This window comes from Spermophilus citellus (genome assembly GCF_964194105.1).
Source record: "Spermophilus citellus genome assembly, chromosome: 3".
Taxonomy (NCBI): domain Eukaryota; kingdom Metazoa; phylum Chordata; class Mammalia; order Rodentia; family Sciuridae; genus Spermophilus; species Spermophilus citellus.
In genome coordinates, this window is record NC_138184.1 from 17,871,634 (window position 1) to 17,899,551 (window position 27,918).

Sequence of the window (27,918 nt, forward strand, 5' to 3'; positions counted from 1 at the left end):
TCATGCCACAGGATTTCTAATTCCCACTCCAAATAGAGTTTACCTCTTTTGGCAGCAAAACTACCTTTTTTTTTTTTTTTTTTTTTTAACTACCAGTTTTTGTCACCAGTTCCACACTGGTAAAAGTATAATTATTGCTGGTCATGTTGAGTGTGGACTGGGATGGGATGGGAGCAGCTCTAGAGAGAAGAACGCCATAGTGCTGAGTTTACCCAGAGCTGGAACAGATTTCAAGAATGAAAAGCTGCTCAGGGTTGTGTCCGCCGAGAACTAAAAAATAAATATTAAAAATTCTCTCTCTCTCTCTCTCTCTCTCTCTCTCTCTCTCTCTCTCTCTCTCTCTCCCTCCTCTCTCTCTATCTTAAAAAAAAAAAAAGAAAAAGAAAAGCTGCTCAGGGCTGGGGATGTGGCTCAGTGATAGAACACTTTCTTAGCATATATGAGGCCCTGGGTTCAATCCTCTATACCAAGAGAAAAAAAGATACTTAATAGGAGAAAAAAGTTGGTATGGGAATAATTCTCTTTGTATGTTTTTGGAAAGACCAAAAACAATGGTTTTATTTAGTTGACATTTAAAAAATTATGTAGGGCTGGGGATGTGGCTCAAGCGGTAGTGCGCTCGCCTGGCATGCGTGCGGCCCGGGTTCGATCCTCAGCACCACATACAAAGAAAGATGTTGTGTTTGCCGAAAACTAAAAAATAAATATTAAAATTCATTCTCTCTCTCTCTCTCTCTCTCTCTCTCTCTCTCTCCTCTCTGTAAAAAAAAATAATAAAAAATTATGTATACTTAAGGTTACAATGTGATGTTTTTGTATACTTGCTGAAATGATTACTGCAGTCGAGCAAATTAGCATATCCATCTCAACTAATTACCTTGTCTGTGTGTATGTATGGAAGAGTACCTGGAAACTATATACTAGATTCCACATATAAATGAGATTATGAAGTATTTTTGTTTTTCTCTGGCTTTTTTCACTTGGTATAATGTCTTCAAGTTTCATCCATGTTGTTGCAAATGAAAAGTTCTTTTTAATGGATGCATGATATTCCATCACACACACACACACACACACACACACACACACACACACACACCCATGATTTCTTTACCCATTCATCCATTGTGTTAGTCATCTTTCCATTACTGTAACAAATTCTTGAGATGATTAACTTACAAAAAAAGTTATTTTGGCTCACAGTTTAAAAAGTTTCAGTCCTTGATTGGTTTGCTCTATTCCATTAGACCTGTGACAATACATCATGGTGGGAGTCTTTGGCCAAGTAAAACTGCTTACCTCTTATCCAGGAAGTGGAAGAAGAAGAGGGAGGGCCTGGGGTTCCATTATCCCTTTCAAAGCCAGATCCCCAAAGATCTGAAGGTTTCCCACTAGGCCCTTCCTAAGGCTTTATAACCTCCCGTAATGCCTATTTGAGGACCAATGCTTTAACACATGGGCCTTCCAAGGACATTTAAGACCCAAACTATAGCTTCCATCAGTGTATGCTTAGGTTGTTTCCTTATCTTGGCTAATCTGGATAATGCTGCAGTGAACATTTGAGCACGAATATCTCTTAATTTACATTTTTGAGACCTGAATGAGTATAGTACAGAGTTTATGGCTTCAAAATAAACCTCAGGTTTGAAACGCAAATTTATAAATAATTTAATTCATAATTACTTTACAAAAGCGAAGAGTTATGTTTACCACTATTCTTTGAATTGAATTGAAGTTGGTGTAACATTTCTGTATGCATGAAGCAAGCTTTTATTGATTTGAAATACTAGATTTGAAAAAAAGATGTGATTAAGGAATTCAAGCCACAGGAAATTTACTTTAACTTTTTATTTTTTATTTTTGTAGCTGTAGATGGACATCATTCCTTTATTTTAATGTGGTGCCTCACATGGGCTAGGCAAGTGCTCTGTCACTGAGCTACACCCCCAAGCCACAGGAAATTTAAATATTACATTTGTTTTAAGAAAAGGATTTAAAAAAAAATCTACCGTTTTAAAAAATGATGAGATGAGCATATAAAACACTAATTTTCCAGACAGTGGGAACTTGAGCCTCTCTCTTGCTCAGCCCACTCCACTCTATCTTAAGGAGTGCTACCTTTGCTTTCAATAAATCTAGACTTTGCCTGTTTTAAAAAAATGGGATGGGTCACTCATGGTGGCGCACACCTGAAATCCCAGCGGCTCTGGAGGCTGAGTCAGGAGGATCAGAATTTCAAAGCCAGCCTTAGCAGCGATGAGATACTTGGCAACTAAATAAAATATAAGCAAATAAAATACAAAATAGGGCTGGGGGTGTGACTGAGCGGTCAGGTGCCCCTGAGTTCAATCCTGCTACCTGCTCAGTACCTGAGGATTGAACCAGGACCTCATAATACTAAGGAAGTACTCTTACACTGAGCAACAACCCCAGCCCAGTCATTTATAATTCTTTTTCTTTTTCGGTACCAGGATTGAACCCAGGGGTGCTTAATGACTGAACCACATCCCCAGCCCTTATTTATATTTATTTAGAGACAGTGTCTCACAAAGTTGCTGAGGCTGGCTTTGAACTCACAATCTTCCTGCCTTAGCCTCCAAAGTCAATGGGTTTACAGGTGAGTGTCACTGTGCCTGGCCTTATTGAAACTCTTGATCAGGAATTAAAGTAACTACTCCAAGTAGGAAGCCTGATATTAAAAAGTCACATGGAAGAAGGCTCAAATTTATTAAAATTTTGAAAAGGTTTTATTTGGAAGTCTATGTAAATTCAGTATTTAATATCTTTCTAAATCTTGATATTTTATTTTTTCTTATATAGTATAAGGAATATATAATGACTATTTTCACCAAGCCCCATATACATTTGGACAAATTTCGTCCAGCATTCCCTGTGCTGGAAAAATATCTTATTTACTAGCACCTGCTTAGAAGAAACAGATCTTATTCCCAGGCTTCATTATCCCATCTGTACTTTGTTTTGTATAGTAGAATTCAGTAGTTGATGCTATTCAGTATTTAAACACCTATGCCTTCAACCTTATACTTTGACCATTGAAACATAACAGCAAAGCCTTTAGGTGTTGGATTTGGGTTTTGGGGATAGAATGACCCCTGATTTTTTTTTTTTTTTTTAAAGAGAGAGTGAGAGAGGAGAGAGAGTGAGAGAGAGAGAGAGAGAGAGAGAATTTTTAATATTTATTTTTTTTTTAGTTCTCGGCGGACACAACATCTTTGTTGGTATGTGGTGCTGAGGATCGAACCCGGGCCGCACGCATTCGAGGCGAGCGCGCTACCGCTTGAGCCACATCCCCAACCAAATGACCCCTGATTTTTTAGGGTTCTGGAAAATATTTGCTTTGTACATGTTTTATAATTGTGGTGGCCACACATCTTGGTGGAAACAAACAAACAAACAAAAAAAGAATAATGAGTGAAAAGTTCTGTGACTTTTATATTTCTAGCAAAGAAAGGATAGTGTAAGTGGGAGGACAGGATGTGTGAGAACAAGACTGAAGAGAATGACTACATTCCTCACTGTGTCCTTCATTTGTTGTGGAGAGGTAGATGGTTGAGAAGAGCTTGAAAGGAAACCTTGACCATTTGGTGGCTTGAATCATAATACATTTTGACTTTTCAAAAATTTGGGTTAGCAGTCGGGTGTGGGTGCACAATTGTAATCCCAGAGACTCAGGTTGCTGAGGCAGGAGGATCACAAGTTCAAGGCCAGCCTTGGCAACCCAGTGAGACTTTTAAGTAAACTAGCAAGTCTATCTCAAATAAAAGGACTGGGGATGTAGCTTAGTGATAAAGTGTCCATGGGTTCTATCCACAGTATTTTTTTTTTTTTTAGGGCAAGATACATACATTGAGATTTGTTGTAGGCAACTGAAGTAGATTGCCTGATTAAGCAAAAGAAAGATTTATGGGAAGAAAATTCATTTCTCCTTGAAAGAACAGAATGAGCCTTCTTTTCAGAGTGTAGTCACAAAATTGTCCTCTTCTAATTGTTTTTTTCAGACTTTTAGTTTTAGCCCTAATCCTGTGGGGATGGGGACTGGTTTGTTTGTATTGGGTGAGATCAGAAGAATAAATTTATTGGTGAACACAAGCAATGATCGTTACACTATGCAACTAAGGATTGCTATTTGACTTACATTTACCCACTCAATAGTATGGCTCATAGTTCACCTTATCCTTATGAGTCTCTTGGAGTTTGTAGTAAATTAGACTCTTTGAAAGCAGGGATAGTATTCTGTATTATGTTTGTACTCTGCATGTACTTAATGTTTACTTTATTGCAACCCTGTTGGGCTCTTTTTACTACATGATTTTTGTATTTTCCAGGCTAGCCATCTCTAGTTGTTCCTATAATAAATTATACTTCTTAGCTTCAGATTATCTTTGAAAATTAAGAGTTTGGGATTCTATGAAAATGGTAATATATGTGGCCATCTTCCTTACCTAATTCAGGGACATGTCTGTATTTTTCATGCCAGTGCTGAAGGTTGTGGTTTGGTGGATGGGGCTATCCCATGTGACTGGTGAAGGAGAACTCACTCGGAGAAAAGGCCCATACTCAGTCTTTAGTCAGAAAGCCTCTTTCATTCACCTGATAATAATGTAATATATTTTATGGGAATATTCTCACCTGACCTCTTTTTGTATTCTTTTTAAAAAACTTTTCTGGAACATGATTTTTTTTGGTATTTAATAAAACATTAATAAAAAGGAGCTGGGATTGTAGCTCCGTGGAAGAGTGCTTGCCTGGCAGTGAGGTAGTGAGTTAGATCCTCAACACCACATAAAATAAATAAATAAAATAAAGGTATTTAATTTTATTAAGTGGGAAAAAAAAGGCAAAATGCTTTTGTGTTACTTTTATCATTTTTTAAATAAGGAAGCCTCTCTCTTTTTTTTTTTTCAGATGTTGATGGACCTTTACTTTATTCATTTATTTATATGTGTTGCTGAGAATCAAACCCAGTGCCTCACACATGCTAGGCAAATGCTCTTCCACTGAGCCGTAACCCCAGCCCTACCTGTAAAATTTTTGATTATGCCTCTTTTTTAAAAAAAGGCAAGGCATGAGAGTGTCTAGAAAAATCTTTCCCTTTGCTGTGCTCATCAAATGAAGTATCTCTTTCCCCTTAAACAGGCAGTTGCAACAGTACAGAATGGCTGACCTCAGTCTTGCAGATGCATTAACAGAGCCACCTCCAGAAATTGAGGAAGAGATAAAGCGGGACTTCATTGCCACACTGGAGTCAGAGGCCTTTGAGGATGTTGTGGGGGAAACTGTTGGAAAAACAGACTATATTCCTCTCCTGGATGTGGACGAGAAAACTGAGAACTCTGAGTCAAAGAAGAAACCATGCTCAGATACCAGCCAGATTGAAGGTAAGTATTTTAGGCAAACTGAAAATATATATGTTCAGAAAGTAAATTGGAGTTTATGATTTGGGTCATAATCTTAGAAACCCTGAGGAAACTCATTCAAGTTTTCTAGTATAGGCTAGTAACTTTCTCTTTAAATTTCTTTGTTAGAAACTGGAGAGACAGACTTCATTACCTTTTAATTAAGTGTGTGTTCATGAGACTATAAATTACTTTGTGTGTGTGTGTGTGTGTGTGTGTGTGTGTGTGTGTGTTGGGGCATGGGGGGCTTGTGCATGCTAGTCAAGCACTCTACCAGTTGAGCTATTTCCTGAGCCCCTATAAATCACTTTAATTCTAAAGTTTCTTCTGTGATATTTCAACTTTTATATAATCTACTTCTTAATTTCCTTACTGTGCCTTTCCTTTGAAAATAGCCTTGTAAAGTTAAATACATAAAATTATGTACTTAAATTAGAATTTATCTTAGATGGGAATTCGACACCATTTATTGTTTTTAGAGTCACTTCAGGTCAGGATTAAAAAATGGATTAAAGCCTTTAAAAGAGATTTGCTGTTTTTATATATTTCTGAATCAGATTTGCTAAATATTTGGTTGAGAGGATTTTTGCAGCAATATTCATGAGGGATATTGGTCTTTCATTGTCTGGTAACATCTTTGTCTGGCTTTAGAATTGAGGTCATGCTGACTCCATAAAATGAGTTGGGAAAGTATTCCCCCCTCTTTTGTTTTCCAGAATAATTTGTATGTTATGGATATTGTTTTCTTCTTTTCAGTGTTTGATGGAATTCATCAATTAATCCATCTATGCCTAGTTTTGTCAACTTTTTAAAACTAGGAACTAAATTTCTTTGAGATAATAGGACTAACTAGGTATAGTGGCACACAGCTATAATCTAAGCTACTTGGGAGACTGAGTCAAGAGGATCTCACCCAGTTCAAGACCAATCAGGGCAGTTTAGCAAGACCCTCTTAAAAGGAAGAAAGAAAGAAAGAAAGAAAGAAAAAAGGGAAGGAAGGAAAGGAAGGAAGAAAGAGAGAGGACTGGGGATGTCCCTCAGTAGTTGAGTGGTTGCCTAGCATGTGCAAGCTCCTGGTTTCAGTCTCCAGTTGAAGAGCGAGAATAGGAGGATTATTTAGGTTGTCTATTTCTTGTCAAGTGAGTTTTGGTAATTTGTATCTTTGTCTCCCCTCACCTCCTTTATATCCATTGGGGATTGAACCTAGGGTATCATGCATATTAAGCAAGTGCTTTACCATTGAGCTATATTCCTCAGCCCTAATTTGCATCTTTCTAGGAGTTCCTTGGTTCATTTTCTCTAAGTTGTCAAATTAATGGAGATAAAATCTTTTTTAATGTTCTAGGGCCTATTGTTATGACCCTTCTTTCTTTCCTTATTGACAATTTGTATCCTTTTTCTTGGTAAGTCTAGATAAAGATATATCAATTATCTTGATATTTTTAAAGATTTAGCTTTTTGGTTCCATTAATTTTTTTCTACTGTCTTTCTGTTTTCAATTCTGCTCATATCTTTATTATTTTCTTCTTTCTTTTTACTTTGAGTTGATTTGCTCATTTTACTTATGGTAGCTGCATAGACAGTTAGTTAGAGACCCTATTTTTTTTTTTTTCTTTTTTTGGACCATGGATTGAATCCTGGGGCGCTTAACCACTGAGCCACATCCCTAGTCCATCTTTTACATTTTTATTTAGACACAGGGCCTTATTGAGTTTTTTAGGTTCTTGCTGAGTTGCTGAAGCTGGGTTTGAACTCAGGATCCTTCTGCTTCAGCCTCCTGAACTGCTGGAATTTTAGACATGTGCCATCACATGCTGTCCCATGGATTTTAATATGTTGTATTTTTTATTTCCATTCAATTAAACCTAGTTTCCCTTGTGAATTTCTCTTTGAACTGTGGTTTATTAAGGATATTTCTTAATTTGTAGCATTCCGCAAGTTTTCAGATAGCTTTCTGTAATTGATTTTTTAGTTTAGTTCTATAGCTATCAGAAGATATCATTGAAATTTTAGTTTATTTTAATTGTCAAGGTTTGTTTTGTGATTTACAGTAAATTCTATTTGGTCAATATCCTGCAAGCCTTAAAATAATATGCATTATGCTATTATTGGCTGGAATGTTAATGTTAAAGTGTTTGGTTTTCTGTATCTTTATTAAACTTCTGTTTACTTGTTCTGAGGATCTCTGAGATTGAATTCTATGTCATTTTGTATTTTAATTCATAAGTTCTTTCAGTTTTGGTTTGTGTTTTTGAAGATCTGTTATCACATGTATACATCTACACTTAGATTGTTATGTCTTCCCATCTCACCTTTTTTTCCTTTATGAAATATGTATACTCCCTACTTCATCCTGGGGATCCTGAACAGAGCCTCACACATGCTAAGCAAGTGCTCTGACATTGAGCTCCAGCTCCAGCCCCATGTCTTTCTTTTAGTCTTCTTCCAGGTCTGCATCACCAGGGCTATAGCTCCAATGGAGACCCTCTGATCTTCCATGCTGCCTCAAGCCTTTTAAAAAACTCATCTAGTGAAGACAGTCATCCAAGTAGGTGTGAATCCATTGGGTAATTGTGGATCCCAGGGATTCTTCAGTTAGCTGAACTTTTTCTACCTGCTGATATTGCACCTAGCATCTCTTTATTTGGATTTTTACTACTTGGTGGTCCTAAGTAGCCCTCTGGTGAATTCCAAGTTATGATTCAGTGGTTGGTCTGGCTTTTTCTTGTTGGGATAGAGGTGACATTGCCTCTGTCTTCATATGGAAGATTTATTTGGGGAAGGAGGGTAACCCCAAATCATTAGGAAAAATGTTGACAGTTTATGATCTAATTGCACCATATAAATATTCACTCTAAGAAAAAAAATTTGCTTTTTTTTTTTTAAATACTATCTCTTCTCCTCCTCATCTCTTCCTCCCCGCCCCCAGCCCATCAGTCACTGGTGGAAGAATCTTGCTTCTTATCATTTTCTGTTTTCCTTTAGTTGTGTATTGCTTTCACCATCTAGGACTGAAGGACAATGAAGTAGTAACAGGAAGTTTTCTTGTACTTCATTTTCAGTGGTTTGATCCACGTCACATTAACTTTATTTACGAGGAGGAAAGTTGTTTTATGTTTGTTTTTATGATTCTGGGGATCAAACCCAGGGCCTTGTACACTCGCCAGCCCTGGGAGGAAAGTTTTTTCAGAAATTGATTTTGCTTATAAAGATGATTAACCCCTTCCCTGCTATTCTATTAAGTTTCATTTTAACAAGGTTTCCTTTTTTGTTTTTTTAACCCACCCCTTCATTTGCCTTTTTTTTTGTTGTGTGTGCACGCGCGTGCGAACGTGCATGTACAAACCCAGGGCCTTCTGCATACTAAGGAGGCATACTCCTCTGAGCTAGCTGCAGTATGTAAATAATTTATTAAAAGTTCATTAATGTAGAAATTGGTGGCAGTGATTACTTGAGAAAGAGAACTGGCCGGCTGTGGTGTAGGGGTTGGGGAGAGTCATTTTTTTACTATATATTCTTTTGGCTTAATTGGATTTTTTATATATGCATTTGTTAACATGTTCAAAAAGAATAATAGTAAAGTTTATAAGTGCAATGTCTTAAATTATTAAATACCATTTTTTTCCATGTCAGTGTACTAAAGTTTATTTTTATAGAAGCCTGGGCTGAGAATAAGGGAAATGGAAGGTAGTTATTTGGAGACATTGAAGAAGAAAGGAGAGGAGTTTCTTTATTAGATACTTGAGAAATATAGAGCAGTGAGTGGCTTTGCTGTGAATGGCAATTTCCCTTCTGTGGGTCTGATTTTTATAGATTATCAGACTGTCAGTTTTGCCAAAATGATTAATTTCACTTTTGTTTTTTATCTAAAACATTCTAAATATGATGTTCTTTCTTCTGAACATTTCTTCAGAAGTGACAGAAGGACTCTAGACTTTTTATGTTTTATTATACATCTAGCTTTTTAAGTTTGATTTTCTTTTCAGAGTAGGTTCAGTAAGATATCACTGGTGCTTTTATGATAAAATTTTGCAGCAGTCTCAGGCCAACCAGTGGAAGTTTTATTAACCACTTTCCTGCATCTAGATACAGAAAGGTCAGTTGAATGGGTTACATACACGTAATAGAACTCTTTGGACAATGGTGTTTTTATTTCCTTAAATTCTTATACTCCCACCCTACTTTTAACCTTCAACTTAAAAATGAAGGGCAAGAAAGCAGGGCTGCCTTTATGTTATTTAGCACAAAGTAGGAATGTTGCTTTTCCCTCCAAGTACAATTCCTGCACCAAACATTTTAGGTTCACAGTGTGAGTGTCATGGATGCTTGTTGCTACTGAGTTTGATATTGGTTTTAAGTCTTGTCTGTTTACATACTGTATACTTTCTTTTCCTTCTTTCTTTTTTGTACTACTGGGAGTTGAATCCATGGCCTCATGCATGCTAGGCAAGCACTTTACCACTAAGCTACATCCCTAGCTCTACTTTCTTCTTTTTTACTCCCTTTACTCATAAACTATCCACATATACCTGGGAATAAAAGCAATATCAAACTGTATATCTAAAATGCCTTTCATTTAAAAATAATAATAAAATGCATTTCACCTTAGAACACAATTCTCAATTGCGCTCGCTCGCGCGTGCGCGCTCTCTTTCTCTCTCTCTCTACTAATTTTTGGTTGTAAATACTTTTATTTATTTATTTATTTATTTATTTATTTATTTATTTATTTATTTATTTATTTATATTCGGTGCTGAGAATTGAACCCAGGACCTCACACATGCCAGGCAAGTGCTCTACCACTGAGCCACAACTCCAGCCCCTCAGTTGCTTTCTCTTAATGTATGTGTTACTTTTTTGTTTTGTTTTGCTTCAAAAATAGTATGTGTTACTTTTTTGTTTTGTTTTTTGTTTTGCTTCAAAAATAGTATGTTTATACTGATTGCTTGCTATTAGCAGTATTTCTCTCAAATGTGAATAACTAAGAAATAATTCTTTTTTATTCAAATGAACATTTAATGTACTGTTGACCCACAGAACAAATAGTTTTTAAATTTGTGAATGAGTCACTTACATTTTTCTATACTCTTCTACTTGTGATATTAATAACATGCATTCTTCTCCACATTCCAAGAGGACTTTGAAACTAAAAGCTATTTCTGTCATTTATCTATCCATCTATTTATCTTTATTTATGTAGTACTGGGGTTTGAACCCAGAGCTTCACTTATGCCAGTCAAGGGCTCTATCACTGATCTACACCCCCAACTCCTAAAAACTTATTTCTTTTTTTTTTAAAAAATATTTTATTAGTTGTTGTTGGACCTTTATTTTTTATTTTTATGTGGTGCTGAGACTCAAACTCTATGTCTCACACATGCTAGGCAAGCGCTCCACCACTGAGCCACAACCCCAGCCCCTAAAAGCTTATTTCTGTACAAGAGGGAATTAATGTAGGATAGTGGTTCTCAAAGTGTGTTCTTTCCACCAGCAGTATCAGATCATGTGAGTGCTTGTTCAATGGGTAATTCTTGGGCCCATGCACAATCAGAAACTCTGGGCATGAGGCCTGATTTTGAAAAGCTCTCACAGATAACTTGGATGCACATCTGAGATTGAGAAGCATTAATCCAAGTGAAAGGGCCTAAGTAAATCCTGGCTTTAAAGGGTAATAACTAGGTATTGCCGTTTTTTTTGTCCAGCTGAGTAGACTCCTTCTATAGAAATTACAGCCAATCAGTTTGCCACTAGAGGGCAGTGTTGGCCTAATGCAGAAGAGAGTACTGTTGGATTCAGACTGTGGAATACCAAAAGCTGATTCACTATAGTGCTTTCACATGGTACCCATGTTCTGAGCTTACTGATACTTTCCTTCTGTGCCAGGTTGATTTTCCAGCTGTGGGAATTTGAAATCTCTTGGGGAAAGAGGAATTTTAAATAAGTATAAGTTGAATATCCTTATATCTTACAGAATGTAATGTTTCAAAAATATGTGTGCTATTTTCAGTGCTGTATATATTTAGCTGAGAGTTTTCATTTCATGAAGTAAGGGTTTTCTGGGGATATCAGTGAGAAAAGGCAGTATTAGAGTCTTTTGGGTTAGGGTTTACTCAGTAATGTGCAGCATTCCAGTGATTAGAGTCCAGCAAATCTTAATTGGAAGAGAAGTTTGGAAGCCTTTTTCCTAATCTAAAATTCTTTTTTCTTTCATTTTAATTTATTCTGTTAAAATTGTTTATTTCTGCATTAGCTTTCACAAGTATGCCTGGAGTAGTCTTAGATCTTGTAATATCATCTAGCCAAGCTTTTTTTTTTTCCTCCCCAAAGGTTTAGTCAGAAGTTTATTTAGGGAAGCAGAGACACTCAAGGGAGAATGTGGGTTATCTTGAGAATAAGCAGCTTTTGGGGTAAAGCGGGAATACACTTTCGAGGGAGAAAGTGGGCCATTTCCAGACAGAGAAAAATCCAACCAAGATTTTTATGTAATAAAAAAGTAAACCGATTACAGTATTCTCAAAATGTTATTTTACAGTTTATTGATCAATTTATAGGTCCTTAGAGTCAGGAACATATTGTTGGTCAATTTATAGTTAGCAGTGAGAATAACAATAGTTATTAACATTTATTTAGCACTGTGAAATTTGAGAAGTTTGTCTTTTGTAGTGTGCTTAGTCTCACTTTGCAGGTGAGGCACCTAAGTCTTTTTTTTTTTTTTTTTTAAAGAGAGAGAGAGAATTTTTTTTTTAATATTTATTTTTTAGTTTTTGGCGGACACATCATCTTTGTTTTGTATGTGGTGCTGAGGATTGAGCCTGGGCTGCACACTTGCCAGGGGAGCGCGCTACCGCTTGAGCCGCATCCCCAGCCTCCAAGGCACCTAAGTCTTAGCAAGCCTTAGGCATTTGATCATTTAGTTAATGATAGAACCACAACCTGAACCCATTAAAACTCATGTTCTTTCTGTTGAACCTTACAATTTTCACAAATGCATACTTTCTGTTTGACTCACTATCTAATAGATACTGTAACAGCTAAAGATTCACTTATTTAATCCAACAAGCAGAATTCTTAAAAATATTATTATTACATATAGAAAATTTAAATGAGAATTCAATTTCACTTCAATAAAGAGCACAAATTTCAGGGATTCTGCTCCTAGAACATGTGAGTTTGTAAAGACGTCACTTTCGTAAGCAACTGTTTTTATATCTTCTTTCTGTTCAAACTTTCAGCATTTGCTCTCAGATTCATAGTCTCAGCTGATGACCTTTAGTATATAGAATCAATAGACTAAATTAGAAGAGATCCACATAGTCCCATATACATAAATAGCCCTCTAATCTACCTTCATCCATGTACTTATGCTCTTCTGTTGTTCTGTAGAGAATGAACTGCCTTTACTCTCATTCCAGGGCAGTATTGTTGCAGTTGTCTTTTCTGTCTTTTGTATCATCAGTTCGATTAACTTAACTGGGCCTTACATCAAACAGATTGTAATTTGTTTTCCATCATTTAAAAAAAAAAAATTCTAGGGCTGGGATGTGTCTCAGTGGTAGACCATTTGCCTAGCACGCAGGAAGCCTTGGGATTGATCCCTAGCACTGAAAAAAAATCTAGCCAAAAAAATCTAGTGCTGTGGCATGTGCCTATAATCCCAGTGACTTGGGACATGAAACAAAGCAGGAGCATCCCAATTTCAACGCCAGCCTGGGCATCTTAATGAGAACCTATCTCAAAATTAAAAATAAGAAGGACTGGGGAATGTAGTTCATTGGTACAAGTACCTCTGAGTTCAGTCCCCAGGAATGCAAAATAAATAAATAATTAAAAAGAAAAAATTGTCACTTCTCTTTTAAAGAAGTGACAGGATAAAAGAAAAAGTAGAGGAGATGAATGTGCGATTGAGATAGAATCCCCCCACCCCCAGCAGTGGGGAATTGAACCCAGGGGATTTGAACCACTGAGCTACAGTTCCAGTCCTTTTTATTTTGAGGCAGAATCTCACTAAGTTGCCCAACCTCCCTCGAGTTCTCCTTTTGCCTCAGCTGTCCAACTTTCTGGGATTGTGTAGTGTGCCACTGTGCCTGGCTTCCAATTCTTTTTCACCCATTTGCTATAGAAACCACATGCCATTCCACCAAAAGGGTTCTTACTAAGGTAAAAGACCTTTTCCTTGCTAAAGATGAATCGAGGATTATTGTAAGAATTTTGGCCCTAGCAAATGAGAGAAAAGAATCTCCATCATTTAACATGGGCAGGCTATAGAAGGCATAAAAACATAAGAAATTCAACTTGTATATTCAGTGAAAATTACTGTTAGTCCACATGGAGAAGATGATAGATAGCTTGAGGAAAGTCTGGGGTTCAGGAGAGCTCTGGGCTAGAGATACACATCTGAAGGTCAATTTATTTAAAACTTTTGTTAAATCTTTTTTAATCCTTTTTTTGGGGGGCCGGGAATTGAACTCCAGGGCACTCAACCACTGAGCCACATCCCCAGCTTTATTTTGTATTTTATTGAGAGATAGGGTCTCATTGAGTTGCGTAGCATCTCACTTTTGCTGAGACTGGCTTTGAACTCATTATCTTCCTGCTTCAGCCTCCTGAGCTTCTGGGATTACAGGCGTGTGCCACTGTGCCAGGCATGTAATCCTTTTTTATATTATTATTATGTTTTGGCTGTGCTGGGGATCAAACCTAGGACCTTTTTTTAATATTTATAAACTTTCATATAATTTTAATTCTACATTCATATATATATATATGAGAGAGAGAGAGAGGTATTCCAATGGTAACCCTCAGCCTAGTCCCTAACTCAGAGCTAAACCTAACCCTACCCATAACCATCAGTCTTTTATATAAAAATTATAATTATTACTTGCAATACCCATATATTTTTTTGCATATATATTCCTTTATGTTTATAAACATATGTATTCTAATGCTAAATAAAATCCTCATAAATTTTACATATATTCAGTTACATATTCATCAAATATATCTAAACAACAGTGTAAACATCATCTCAAATCAACTACAAACAGATCCATGTACATTTAAATATTTTCACATATGTATTTATATTGAATTCATATATTTGGATAATAAGGTTTAAAACTAAACTAATGCAAACTATTTTTCTAAACTTATTCCTATACCTACCACTATGCCTCACAGAAACCTCTATACATATAAACCATAACAATTTATATGAATGTACCTATATATTATGGAATATAGCTCATAAACATTGTTACATATAAACAATATTTTTCATGAATATTTCTGTATATTGTGAGATATATATTTATAAATTCACAAAGAAATCCATATATATATATTCATATATGTTCATTTGTTCAGGCTTACTCTATCTTTAACACAAAATTTAACAGTTCCTCTTACCATAAACCTAACTAGAGATAAAAGCACATGTAATTATGTTTTTATATATAATTTTACTTATATGTTTATATTAGTATATTTTTAAGCTGTAACTCTAACCACAAAGCTAATTTGTAACTCTGAGTTAACCCTAAACAAAAGCTTTCATGTATAAACTATAAATATTACTTTTAATATCTATTATATCTTTATGTATGTATTTATATAAATCATTATATATGTTTTTATGTATATATGAGACTATAATGTTAACCACAATCCTGTCACTACAAGAAACCCAAATCTTCTAAACTAAACTGTAATACAAATAAAAAACTAAACATACTCCTGTATATTTATAAATTTTTCTATTTTTATAATCTTTCTAATTTTATATTGTTTTTATATTATTCCTATTTTTATATACTCATACATAATATATATTCTTATTAACTGTATATAACTCTAACTGTATTCTAATATTAACCAAGAATTCTTAATCCCTATGACTACAGCTTATTGGTTGGCATCCATTTTCTTTCAAAGCTTGGTATGTGTTGTTCCCTGATCTTCTGGTTTTGAGGGTATGGGTTGAAAAATCTACTGAGATCTGAAGTGGTTTCCCCCTATATGTAATCTGAAACTTTTCTCTTGTGCCTTTTAAAATTCTATCCTTATTCTGTATGCTAGGCATTTTCATTATAATAAACCTTTATGTGGATGTACACTTGATGTCCTGTAAGCCTCTTTGATTTTCCAATTCATTCTTTGTGCTTGGGAAATTTTCTGATATTTTGTTAAAGAGATTGTGCATTCCTTTGTTTTGTATCTCTGTGCCTTTTTCTATCCCGATAATTCTTAGATTTGGTTTTTTGATGTTATCCCATAAATCTTGGAGATTCTGTTCATGGTTTCTCACCATCTTCACTGTGTGGTCAACTTTATTTTCAAGATTATATATTTTGTCTTCATTGCCTGAGGTTCTGTCTTCCAAGTGATCTAGTCTATTGGAGATGCTTTCTATTGACTTTCTTTCTTTCTTTTTTTTTTTTTTTTTTTTTTGAGAGAGAGAGAGAAGATTTTTTTAATTTTAATTTTTATTTATTTTTAGTCATACATGACAGCAGAATGTATTTTGACATATAATACATACATGGAATGTACATACATCAATCATATTGTCTATTCTATTCTGCTGCCCCTCCTATCCCCCCTACTCCTCCCCTCCTCTCCCATCCTTTCTCTCTATCCAATCTAATGTGACACACTTTTTTTTTCTTTTTCTCATTACAACATCATATATGTATTCTGTATAACAATGAGGTTCTCCTTCCATCTTCCGTGCAACTCCCCTTCTCCCTCTTTTTTCCTCCCACCTCTCTTCCCTATTTAGAGGTAGTCTAAGAGAGAGAAGATTTTTTTAGTATTTATTTCTTGGTTTTCAGTGGACACAGCATCTTTATTCTATTTGTATGTGATGCTGAGGATCGAACCTAGTACCCCACACATGCCAGGCAAGCGTGTTACCGCTTGAGCCACATCCCCAGCCCATCTATTGACTTTTTAATTTGGTTTATTGTTTCCTTCACTTAGAGGATTTCTGTTTGGATTATTTTCAGAATCTCTGTCTCTTTCTTGAAGTAATCTTTTTTACTTGAATTTGCTCTCTTATCTTTGTTAGAGCAATCAATTGTTGCCTGTATTTGCTCTCTTATATCATTACTTGCTTTGCAGATCATTTTAATTATGTACATTCTGAACTCCTTCTCTGATATTTGATCTATTGTGCTGTCAATGGATTCTATTATTGTACCATCTTGGTTTGTTTGGGGCACTTTCTTCCCTGAATTTTTCATGTTGTCCATGTGTCATCCTCTCTAGCAGTGCAGATCCAAGGTATTACAGTTTCTACCCTATAATCTTGTAGTGTCCCTGCAGGTAACCAATATCGCACCTTTAAGGGAGGAGATCAATATTTACAGCACCCAATGCAAACAGTATTCACCTGTAAACCATATACCTCTTATTTAGACAATTACAGTTTTGTTGCAATAAACAGAAATGATGTCTACTATTTATATATGTAGTAGATTTCCGTAGGGGTCTACAGTTTCTAACGGTGGACAAAGAGAGTGTGTGGTGGGGTATAGGATGTGGGGTTTATGACGTAGGAGGTGAGAATATAGAGGTATTAGATCATAAGAAGAGTAAAAGAGGAATCAAGAGAAATAGGCTAGCAGGGATACCTCTGGTGTGACCAAGCCTGCAGGGACCTTGGTGATGGTCTTCCAGGTCCTCATTGTTGTCTCTAGATGGATGCAAGCGTGTTCCTAGTTGTTGGTAGTGACAGTGTCAAATCTATAGTTACATTGATGTTAGGCTTCCAGGTCCTAGCCGGTGTCCTATGCTGGAAGCTGTCCCAACTAAAGATGGTGATTGCGGCAGCGGAGGTGTTCCTAAGATGGAGGTGACTGCTTTCAGAGATGGGGCTGAGAGGGCAGGCTGTGTGATGATGTTCGGAGATGCAGTGCTACAGAGGGTTGCTGCCTCCAGGAGCTATCTGTTGCCCCAAGGTAGAGGCTAACACGTCGGGGGTGGTATGGAGGTGGCTGCAGTGTCCCAAGATGGAAGTGGGCTGGGTGATCAATGCATTGGTAGATGCGGGGCCACAGTGTGGTCTTCTCCTCTGTGCCTTCGTGGTCCAATCTAGGGCTTCTTGTATGCTTCCTTTCTGAGAGGGGTCTAATTTAAGTTACCCAGGCCAGCTTGAACGTGAGATCCCATTTCTGCCTCAGCTTCCCACATCCCTGGAAACACAATTGGGTGCCATCATACCTGATTTATCTTTCACTTTTATCTCCCAGTTCTTCCAGTTAAATTGATATTCTTTATTTGGTCTATCTTGTTTTTTTAAGTGGTTCTTGTTGGTTCCTCCTGAGATTACAGAATGAATGGTCTTCTCACTGAGAAGTTTATGTAAAGGATTTCTACCTTGGATTAGTGGGGGTCAGCGAATTAGTATTCATTTGTTATCTTCCAAAGTAAAGTCTTGCATTTTATATTTTAGTAGTACAAATCCTAGATTTTCACTTAAAAGAAATGTGTCTGAGGATCTTGAGAATGATACATACAATACATATTGCAGAGTTAGCAGATTGTTGAAATGTTATAGTCAAAGCCTTTCAAAAAAGGTGGTGCATTCCCTGAATTGATCTATATATTTAGTGCATTTGAAATAAGATCTCATCAAGATTTTTTTAAAAAAATAAATCAGCAATTGGTCCTAAAATTTATATGGAAAAGCAAAGGGACAAAAAACAATTTGGAAAGGACCCAAGTTGGAGGAGTCACATTACCTTATTTTTTTTAATTGTTGATAGACCTTTATTTTATTTATTTATACATGGTGCCTCATACATGCCAGGGAGGTGCACTATCACTGAGCCCCAGCCCCAGCCCCACATCATCTTATTTTTAGACTTACTGTACAAATCACACATAGAGGCACACACCTATAATTCCAGGAGACCAGCCTGGACAATTTAGTGAGACCCTATCTCAAAATAAAAAAGGCTGGGATGTAGTTCTGGGATACAGCCCTTACCTAGCTAGCATAGGTGAGGTGCTGGGTTCAATCTCTAGTACAACCCCTGCTCCCTACCCCCAAAAGACTTACTACTCAAATAGTGTAATTAAGCAGTTGTCTTGGCAAAATGTATAGACTTAAAGATCAGTGGAAAAATAAGAGACCTAGAATAGCTGAAGGAATCCTTAGCAGGAAAAGTGAAGCACATGGCATCACTATACCAGACCTTAAACTATACTACAGAGCAATAGTAACAAAAACAGTATGGTATTGGTACCAAAACAGGCTTTTAGACCAATGGTACAGAATAGGGGACAAAGAGACTAATCCAGAAAACTACAATTATCTTATATTAGACAAAGGTGCCAAGAACATGCATTGTAGAAAAAATAGCCTCTTCAACAAATGGTGCTGGGAAAACTGGAAATCCATATGCAACAAAATGAAATTAAACTCCTATCTCTCACCATGCACGAAACTCAACTCAAAATGGATCAAGGACTTAGGAATACAACCAGAGACCCTGTGTCTAATAGAAGAAAAAGTAGGCCCTAATCTTCATCATGTGGGATTAGGCCCCGACTTCCTTAATAAGACTCCTGTGGCACAAGAATTAAAATCAAGAATCAATAAATGGGATGGACTCAAACTAAAAAGTTTCTTCTCAGCAAAAGAAACAATCTGTGAGGTGAAAAGAGAGTCTACATCTTGGGAGCAAATGTTCCCCTCACACATCAGATAGAACACTAATCACTAGGATATATAAAGAACTCAAAAAACTAGACACCAATAAAACAAATAACCCAATCAATAAATGGGCCAAGGACCTGAAGAGACACTTCTCAAAAGATTATGTACAATCAACAAACACATGAAAAACTGTTCACCATCACTAGCAATTAGAGATATGCAAATCAAAACCACTCTAAGATTTCATCTCATTCCAGTCAGAATGGCAGCTATTATGAAGACAAACAACAATAAGTATTGGTGAGGATAGGGGGGAAAAAGTACACTCATATACTGCTGGTGGGCCTTCAAATTGGTGCAGCCAATATGGAAAGCATCATGGAAATTTCTTGGAAAATTGGGAATGGAACCACAATTTGACCCAGCTATCCCTCTCCTCGGTCTATACCCAAAGGACTTAAAAACAGCATACTACAGGGACACAGCCACCTTAATGTTTATAGCAGCACAATTCACAACAGCTAAACTGTGGAACCAACCTAGATGCTCTTCAATAGCTGAATGGATAAAAAAAATGTGGCATATATACACAATGGAATATTACTCAGCAATAAAAGAGAATAAAATCATGGCATTTGCAGGTAAATGGATGGAGTTAGAGAAGATAATGCTAAGTGAAGTTAGCCAATCCCCCAAAACCAAATGCCGAATGTTTTCTTTGATATAAGGAGGCTGATTCATAGTGGGATTAGGATGAGGGAGCATGAGAGGAATAGATGAACTCTAGATAGGGCGGAGGGGCGGGAGGGGAAGGGAGGGGGCATGGGGTAATTAGTGATGTTTGAATGTGATGATTATTAGTATTCAAAGTACATGTATGAAGACATGAATTGATGTGAATATATATACAACCAGAGATATGAAAAGTTGTGCTCTATATATGTAATAAGAATTGTAATGTATTCCGCTGTTACATATTTTAAAAAAATCAATGGGAAAGAATAAAATAGAAAGCCCTGCTGGGCATGTTGACGCACGTCTGTAATCCTAGCGGCTCAGCAGACTGAGGCAGGAGGATTGTGAGTTCAAAGCCAGCCTCAGCAAGGGCGAGGCACTAAGCAACTCAGTGAGACCCTGTATCTACATATAATAAATAAATAAATAAATAAATAAATAAATAAATAGCCCAGAAATAGCAGCACATATAATATGCTTAATCGGTTTTTTTTACAGTGTTGCATTTTTACCCTTGGAATTCAGTAGAATAAGGATTGTCTTTTCAACAAATGATGCTGAACAATTAAGTACCCATATATAAAAATACAAAACTAGACCCACATCTTATATTTCATATAAACTTTAACTCTGAAGGTATCAATAGGCCTTAGTGTGAAACTTAAGTATGAAAGGTATGAAACTTTTGGGAGAAAATAATTCCTGTGACCTTGGGTTAAGCAAATTTCTAAGATACCTATCAAAAGAACAATCCATGAAAGAAAATATGATAAATTAGACTTATCAAAATTTAAGATTTTTGCTCTTTGAAGAGTATAATTAAAATCAAAGTATAAGTTAAAGACTAGGAAACAATATTTTACAAAACTCAAAGGATTGATATTCAGAATATATAAATAATTATCAAGACTCACTAATAAAAACTTAAACAATCCAGTTAAAAAATATGACCATTCTGTTTTCTGAAGAAGATAATAGAGTGGCAGACAATCACATGAAAAGATGCTCAGTATCCTTAGTTAACTTACAAAGAAGAAAAATAAGGCTTTGTTTCTAAAAGTGATGTTAGAGACTGCTATGTAGCCCTTATGTTCAGGAGCAATGAATGGTACTCTAGATTTCTGAGTGGGAACTGTTTCAAGTGGTCCTTTGTCCTCAGAGCATTTGATTTGAACCGCAGATTATAACCCTGTGGTCATGATGGTTTTACTGAATTTAATGTTTGTTTTTGATCGTTTATGGAACAAAAAGACGTAGGCTTGCTTTTTAGGCCTTTTCTGTAGGGTTAATACTTAATAGTTTGAATAGGGGAAGAATGAATGATTCTATTCTGTTTCTAGGTTTCTTTATACTGAAGCATTAAATTTTGGACAGTTTTAAGTACTTTAAGCTAATGTTAAAGACTGACAAAAATTCCACTAGTAAAATAGATAGTAATTGGGTCTGTTTTTCGTTTTTCTGTTTGTTAGTGGGTAATTATTCTTTGTAATTGTTGTAGGTACTCCATCTTCTAAACCAACAGTGTTAGCCAATGGTGACCATGGAATAGAAGGGAATGACACTACAGGTAAGTGATTCCAAGGATTCTCCAAATATGTAAGTGAAATATTTACAGTGTACACCTTGGTAAACTTTTTTGAGGAGAATTGTTAGTGGAACATATTTTTCTGAGGGTATCATTTTTGTTGGGCATCAGAAGATCTGCCATATGAAATATCTAACAATGGAAAGAGAAGAATGAATTTCCTTTGATATTCTTTGAATATTTGGTGGAACTGTACCACTTAAGAATTTGATTCATCTTGCTGGGTGTGGTAGTGCACGCCTGTAATCCCAGCAACTTGGGAGGCTTAGATTGGAGGATTGCAAGTTCAAGATCAGCTTTAGCAACTTAGCAAGGCCCTAAATTACTTAGTGAGTCCCTGTCTCAAAATAAAAAATAAAAAGGACTGGGGATATGGCTTAGTGGTTAAGAGCCTCTGTGTTCAATTCCCATTATGAAAAAAAAAAAAGAAAGAAAGAAAGAATTGGATCCATCTTAAAAATACTCTTTCATCATCAGTTTATGTTATATGGAAAGCTTTTGGCCTGTACAACTAAGTCTTCCCTACACTTACTTTAGTTTCCAAAACACAGTATTAGGAATCCTGTAAGCGGTAAATTACAATGTTTTCTTTGTCTTTTGCCCTGTTTTTTTCTTTTTCTTTCCCTTAACTGTTGCTTTTGAAATTTATTCCTAATTTTAACTCCTAGCCTACTGCTGGGGCTTTGATATTCTTTCAGCTAGCACCAACCACATTCCTATGGGTTTTCACTTCATAACCAACATTAACCTGGAGCCCCTCAGTATCTTTGTAGTGAGGAAAATTCTCAAACTCTAGCAGAAGTCTATCCCTGAGGAGATATAGAATGTAAGTCTTTTCTTAGGAGCCTACATGAGAGTTAATGTATTATATTTTTATAAATAACTATACTTAATTTGCAGTTATGATGAGGCTGATACTGTTGGCCTATGTGATTTGACTTCCAGTGCTCAAGCACATTGCTCTTACACATAGCAGTGTGTGCTCTTAACTCTGAGGTACAAAATTTGATTCACATTAATGCAGTGGAGTCAAGCACTAGCCATTTATTTTATTTGTTTTGTTTTTCTTCTGGGATGACTGCCTCAGCCTTCTTTTAGCAATAGTAGTTATTCCAGGATTTATTTGTTATTTTATGACCTTAAGAATGTATACACAGAGTATACATACATACACATTACTCAGAGTTATCGATAACTAGGTCCTATTTGTTGTGAATGTTGATTTTACCCAGTGACATTAACATTCTCACTAGCACCTCATAAATTACTCTTTATTTTACAAACTAGAAACAATCAGAAGAGCCATTTTACCTTACAGTTTTGTGAATTGACTTTTTTGTATTTTTTTTGATAATTGTAGTCATATGCAATATTGAATATTTCTGTATCTGCTTTGAAAGCAGAGTTATCTATGTGATTTTATTTTTAAAAAGTACTTATGCAAATATATAACACCCGTGATTAATGAAGAAGCTTGAATATGAACTTTTAAAAAATGAGTAAATTCAGCTTTCTTTAACCAGGACACAGTGCCAGGGGAAGATAGGCTGGAGGGGATCAGTTTGACTAGCCAGTTGGAAAGAGTGGATGTCATTTTCACCCGAAAAGAAACAATTATCAAAACTAGGCTGGGTTTCTTCCAGCAGGATGTCAAATCTGACCAAAGGAGACTCAGTCTCTTTTACCCCACTACACTATTAAGACTGAGCAGTAGTCTCCCTACTGCTCAGTCTTAATAGTGTAGGGAGGTAAAAAACCTAGCAGCTTGACCCTTACCATTTCAACTTTTAGTTCCCTGACTACAAAAACAAAGTAATCTGTTAAATGAACTGCCCAGTGACATTGTGAGAGCAGTTCTTTCAGCTCTTGAAGATCTCTCCACCCTTAGGTAGATTTGGGTTGTTTGGGTTCTGAATTTTATTTTGTGACTGTATTAAAGCAGGTATTTTACTGAAAATATGCATGTTTGACTGGGGAGGGATAAATAAGGAGGGGTGAATAGTGCATGCTTTGGGGGCATGTTGTGACTTGATACTAATTTTGTCAATCACTAATTAGAGCACCTAGCTCAGTGCCATTTTGAAAATTCCTATTTGATTTCCCTCAAAATATTGTTTGTAGTTCTGAGAGCACACCAGCTCTACTAATAATATAAAGAGATTATGAGCATCTTGCTATGTTGAACTTGCTGTTTACTAATGATCTGTGCTTTTCCATCCTTTTCCTTCCCCCTCCTACTTCTTCCTCCCTTTCTATTTTTCTCCTCCTAGAAGCCTAGAGTGTCTGTCAACACTGGGGCTGCTGCAACACCAGACCAGTGATCTTTCCTAAGCACCGTTATACTTCTAAAAACCTTCAGCATATTGCAGCTTTGCTTTTCCTTCCTGGACACCATGTAGAAGAATCTGAGGGTAGTTCTCCGGGTCCTATTTCTGCTGATGCCTGAGTAAACCATCTGCTTCTTGTGCTCTGCAGGGCTTGATGGATCCTCCTTTCCCTTTGTGAGCACAATGTGTATGATGAATTTTTTTAATTTTAGTATTTTTTATGAAGGTCATCTAATGTTTTATTTGTTTTTTAATTCATTTTATCATTTAACTCAATCTCATTTTTCTTTCATTTAAACATTTTTAGTTGGCCTTTCATATGGTTTTTGAATATTCAATGTGAATCAGAATATTATTACACCAAATGAGAACATGTGCTTTCATAAAGGGGTTGAGGTCACCAGTACTGCAGTGAATTTCCCTTTCCTGTCCCTGCTTTTTCCCTCTGTGAGCTTGCTTTTAATGAAGGGTCCTCTTTCAGGCTACCTGTTTCTCTTCATCTTCACAAAATCTTAGTAGTGATAGCTATTTTAATTTAAGGTTTTCTAGCTTAGAGTAGCTCTGATTAAACTTTGAAAAGTATTTCTCCAAACTAAATCATTCTTTGTTATTTGCAAGTTGGGCCAACTATTTTTTTAATCATGAAATTATTATCTACTGGTCTAGCATTAGATTCTTCTGGAAATTTGACACTATTGTTGTATATTTAATTTTTTATAGTCAAGATTACTTTTAGAACATGATCATGAACTATCAAACTAGGAATAGAGAAGTTAAAGAAAATAGAACTAATTTACAGTTTTTTGGAATCCTGTATTGTTAGAAAACCAGGATGTTGATAAGGATAAAAATGGCTGCTTCTGTGACAACTCCAGAATGAAAGTAAGCTGCAACCAGAATAACCAATTAAGAACTAAAACCAATTTAGCAGGTTTCTTATGGAGTGTGTGTGTGTGTGTGTGTGTGTGTGTGTGTGTGTGGTTTTTGAAAGTATTGCTGGGCCCATGCATGCTAGTCCAGTGCTGTACTACTGAATTACTCCCTCAGTCCCCAGTTTTTTATTGTGTTTTGTTTTGAGGCAGTGTCTTGCTATGTTGTCTAGTCTGGTGTAAATTGGACTCAAGCAATCCTCCCACCTACTGAGTAGCTGGGACTAGAGGCGTGCATCCTTGTGCCTGGCTTCTAAAGAAATTATCATCTGGTTGGACTCATATGGTTAAGGATTAGTATTTCCTTGAATTCAGAAGTACTAATCCCCTCAGCCCCTGTACTGGGGATTGGACCCAGGGGTACTCTGATATTAAACTAGACCCCTATCCCTTTTTCTTTTGAGATAGAGTCTTATGGATTGCCAAAGCTAGCCTTAATTTTGTGGTCGTCTTGCTGCAGCCTCTCAAGACAGGATTGTAGGCATTCGACAATGTGCCTGGCCTTGGAAGTACCTTTTGTATGCAGCATCCAAGCAGGATTGGTGGATCACACATATACACCTGGGTGTAAAATCCTTTACCATGAACAGTAGCATTTACATTTATTCAGTCTGAAGATTTTCTCAGTGGTACTTTCTTATTTTCATTTCTAATTTTTGGAAACTGATAAGTAAAAAAAAAAAAAAATATATATATATATATATATATATATATATATATATATATAGAGAGAGAGAGAGAGAGAGAGAGAGAGAGAGAGAGAGAGAGAGAACCCTTTAGGATAAATTCTATGGAAACCTTGCAAGAGTAATCTTTGATGGGATTTTTAGAAATGGAATTTAAATTATGGACCATGTTTTGAAATCATAGAGTAGTTCTGGTTTGAGATCTAGAATGGTGCAGTACCCTTTTTAGTGTCCTCTTATTGATAATGTACGTATCAATAAAAGAAATAATTTTGAGGAATATAATAGTTTTAGACCCTCTGATAGAAAACTGCATTTGAGAGGAAGACTAGAGAATATCATGAAAGGTCAAAGAAGTCCCTGCAGTGACTTCTGGAAGCATTCCATTCCATTTCTTTCTTTTTTTCCAGAGTCTAATTAATTTGACCAAGCTGGCCTTGAACTTTTGATCCTTCTGCCTCAGCCTCCCAAGTAGCTGGGAGTACAGGCATGTGCCATCATGCCCGGCAAACATTCTGTCTTCTATAGGAGAGGTGACAAGGTGTGCTATTTCTGCCAAGAATCTTTCCATAGGTTCTAGACAGAGGATAATTGAGGGAAGCATATAAGACTTTGGGCTTATCTTCTAAGTAGTTGATAAAATATGAAAACCCTTACCGTAAGAAAGCACACTACCCAAACATAATTCTTTCCCACTTTTTTAATAGGTTGTTTTTTGAGGGGTTTGGCCAACTACTTGGAAATCATGTTTTGTTGCTTCTAACCAATCTTTGTAGCTTGTCTGAGGACTAGGTATGTAGAAAAACCTGGGTGTAGATTTCTGTTGCACACTCATACTTCTCGACTGACATTGATTTGTTTCACTTTTCTTTCCATTTGATCATGTTTATTTTTGTTTGAAATTTTAAAATCTTTTCTTTTATGAATTTCTGGGTTTATTGAATTTTTCTACTAAAACCTGGTTAAATTTGGTAGACTTTGTTAGTTCTGTTTCATTTGGATGTTTAATTTGGAAAGAAATAATGTAACGGTTGAAGTATAACTTCATATGAAGTAGTTAATCCCATTTTTAAAAAATGCTGTATTGCTATGATATGCCATATTGCCAGTGGCTCATTATTTCACTGGTAAGGCAGCCAGACTGGACAGGGCTTCTTTATTGAAATGTGACTTTAAAAAAAAAAAATGCTTTCTCTCTCTCTCTCTCTCTCTCTCTCTCTGCCCAGTGTTAAAGATACAGAACTTTGTTTTTAACTAATATTTTTTATAACTTCATTCATATACCTAAGTTTGTATTTTTTGTGACTTTAGACTTTAATAATTTGTATATTGGGTCATTTTAATGTGATCATTGTGCTAAATAAATTACACTAATAAACATCTTACATTAACACCTTATGGACTGGATTTTGGTTGGGGTCTTAATTATTGAGGTATAATGTGACTAAGATACAAGTTTGGTAAATCAAGATTGTTGAGATCTGAGTTATCAGTCTAAAAAAACTTCTAATCCCACCTGTAATAATTCCACAATTATTTACTTTTTTTGCCACATTGTTGGTTTTTTTATTCTTAATATAGATTCCCTTTTAGCCAGAATCTGTAATACGAGTTAAGGTGGTCAAACAAATATTGATATTTAATAATATCTGGTGAGAAAGGCAGTTGACAGAATGGCAGAAAGGTCTTCCAGAAGGCAGTTTCCATGAAATATCAATTATTGTTAGATAATTTCTAATACCACATTTATGTTTAATCCAATTAAATTCACATTGACAGTCCTCCTGAAGTGTCTTCTGATTTATTAAGCAAAACTTGTTATATTCAGTAACATTTAATCTTGGAACTTTATTTTTCTGATAATCCAGAATGATGTATCCAGGAAGAATTCCACAGAATTCCCAGTTCCCTAGCCATTGAGCCAGTGTTTCTTTACAGCACATCAATTTACAAGTGTAGTGTGTTGACTGAATTAAGACATTGAAAAGATTCTAAAGGTAATTTGCTTAGCATAAAAACTGTTTTTTAGCTTGGCAGACATTTAATTTTAGTCCAAACATATAAAATAGCATATGATGCTCCTAAATATAGACATTAAGATATCCATCTCAGCCCCTCAAGTCCTGGAAACAAAGCTTTAGTTTTTTTGGGGGGATGGGTGGGTACTGGGGATTGAACCAAGGGGTGCTTTACCACTGAGCTGCATCCCCACCCCTTTTTATTTTTTATTTTGAGGCAGAGTCTCACTAAGTTGCTGAGGCTGGCCTCGAACTGCCATCCTCCATCTCAGCCGCCCAAGTAACTGGGATTATAGATTGTACCACCACACCAAGCTGTAAAGCATTAGTTCTTTATTTTTTAGATTTGAATTGAATGTTGGAGACATATCAATAACATTCTAGCACCTAATGCTTCTTAAAGTTTTTTTGGCTATAGGTTTTCTGATAAAAATTCAGAATTTCTTTTCAGAAAAATCCACATACATTGACTGAGATTTAGCTCAGTGGTAGAATGCTTGCCTATAATGTGCAAGGCCCTGGATTCCATCCCTAGTACTAAGGAAAAATAAAAAATAATC

At 36.0% G+C, this 27,918-nt stretch overlaps 1 protein-coding gene across 26 annotated transcripts in view; it reads left to right on the forward strand.

Annotated features, from left to right (window-relative positions):
* MAP4 (microtubule associated protein 4) overlaps positions 1-27,918 on the forward strand; it is a 173,180-nt gene that overhangs the window by 59,001 nt on the left and 86,261 nt on the right. For 24 of the 26 annotated variants that reach the window (XM_081285162.1, XM_081285153.1, XM_081285142.1 and 21 more), the window contains 2 exons: positions 5,158-5,399; positions 21,312-21,380. In XM_081285162.1, coding sequence (XP_081141288.1) covers positions 5,177-5,399; positions 21,312-21,380 — 292 coding nt within the window. In that variant the 5' untranslated portion in view covers positions 5,158-5,176. Of the gene's footprint in view, positions 1-5,156; positions 5,400-21,311; positions 21,381-23,668; positions 25,325-25,408; positions 27,338-27,918 lie in introns of those variants that run through there. The other 2 variants (XR_014020933.1, XM_081285161.1) reach the window with 2 other exon arrangements.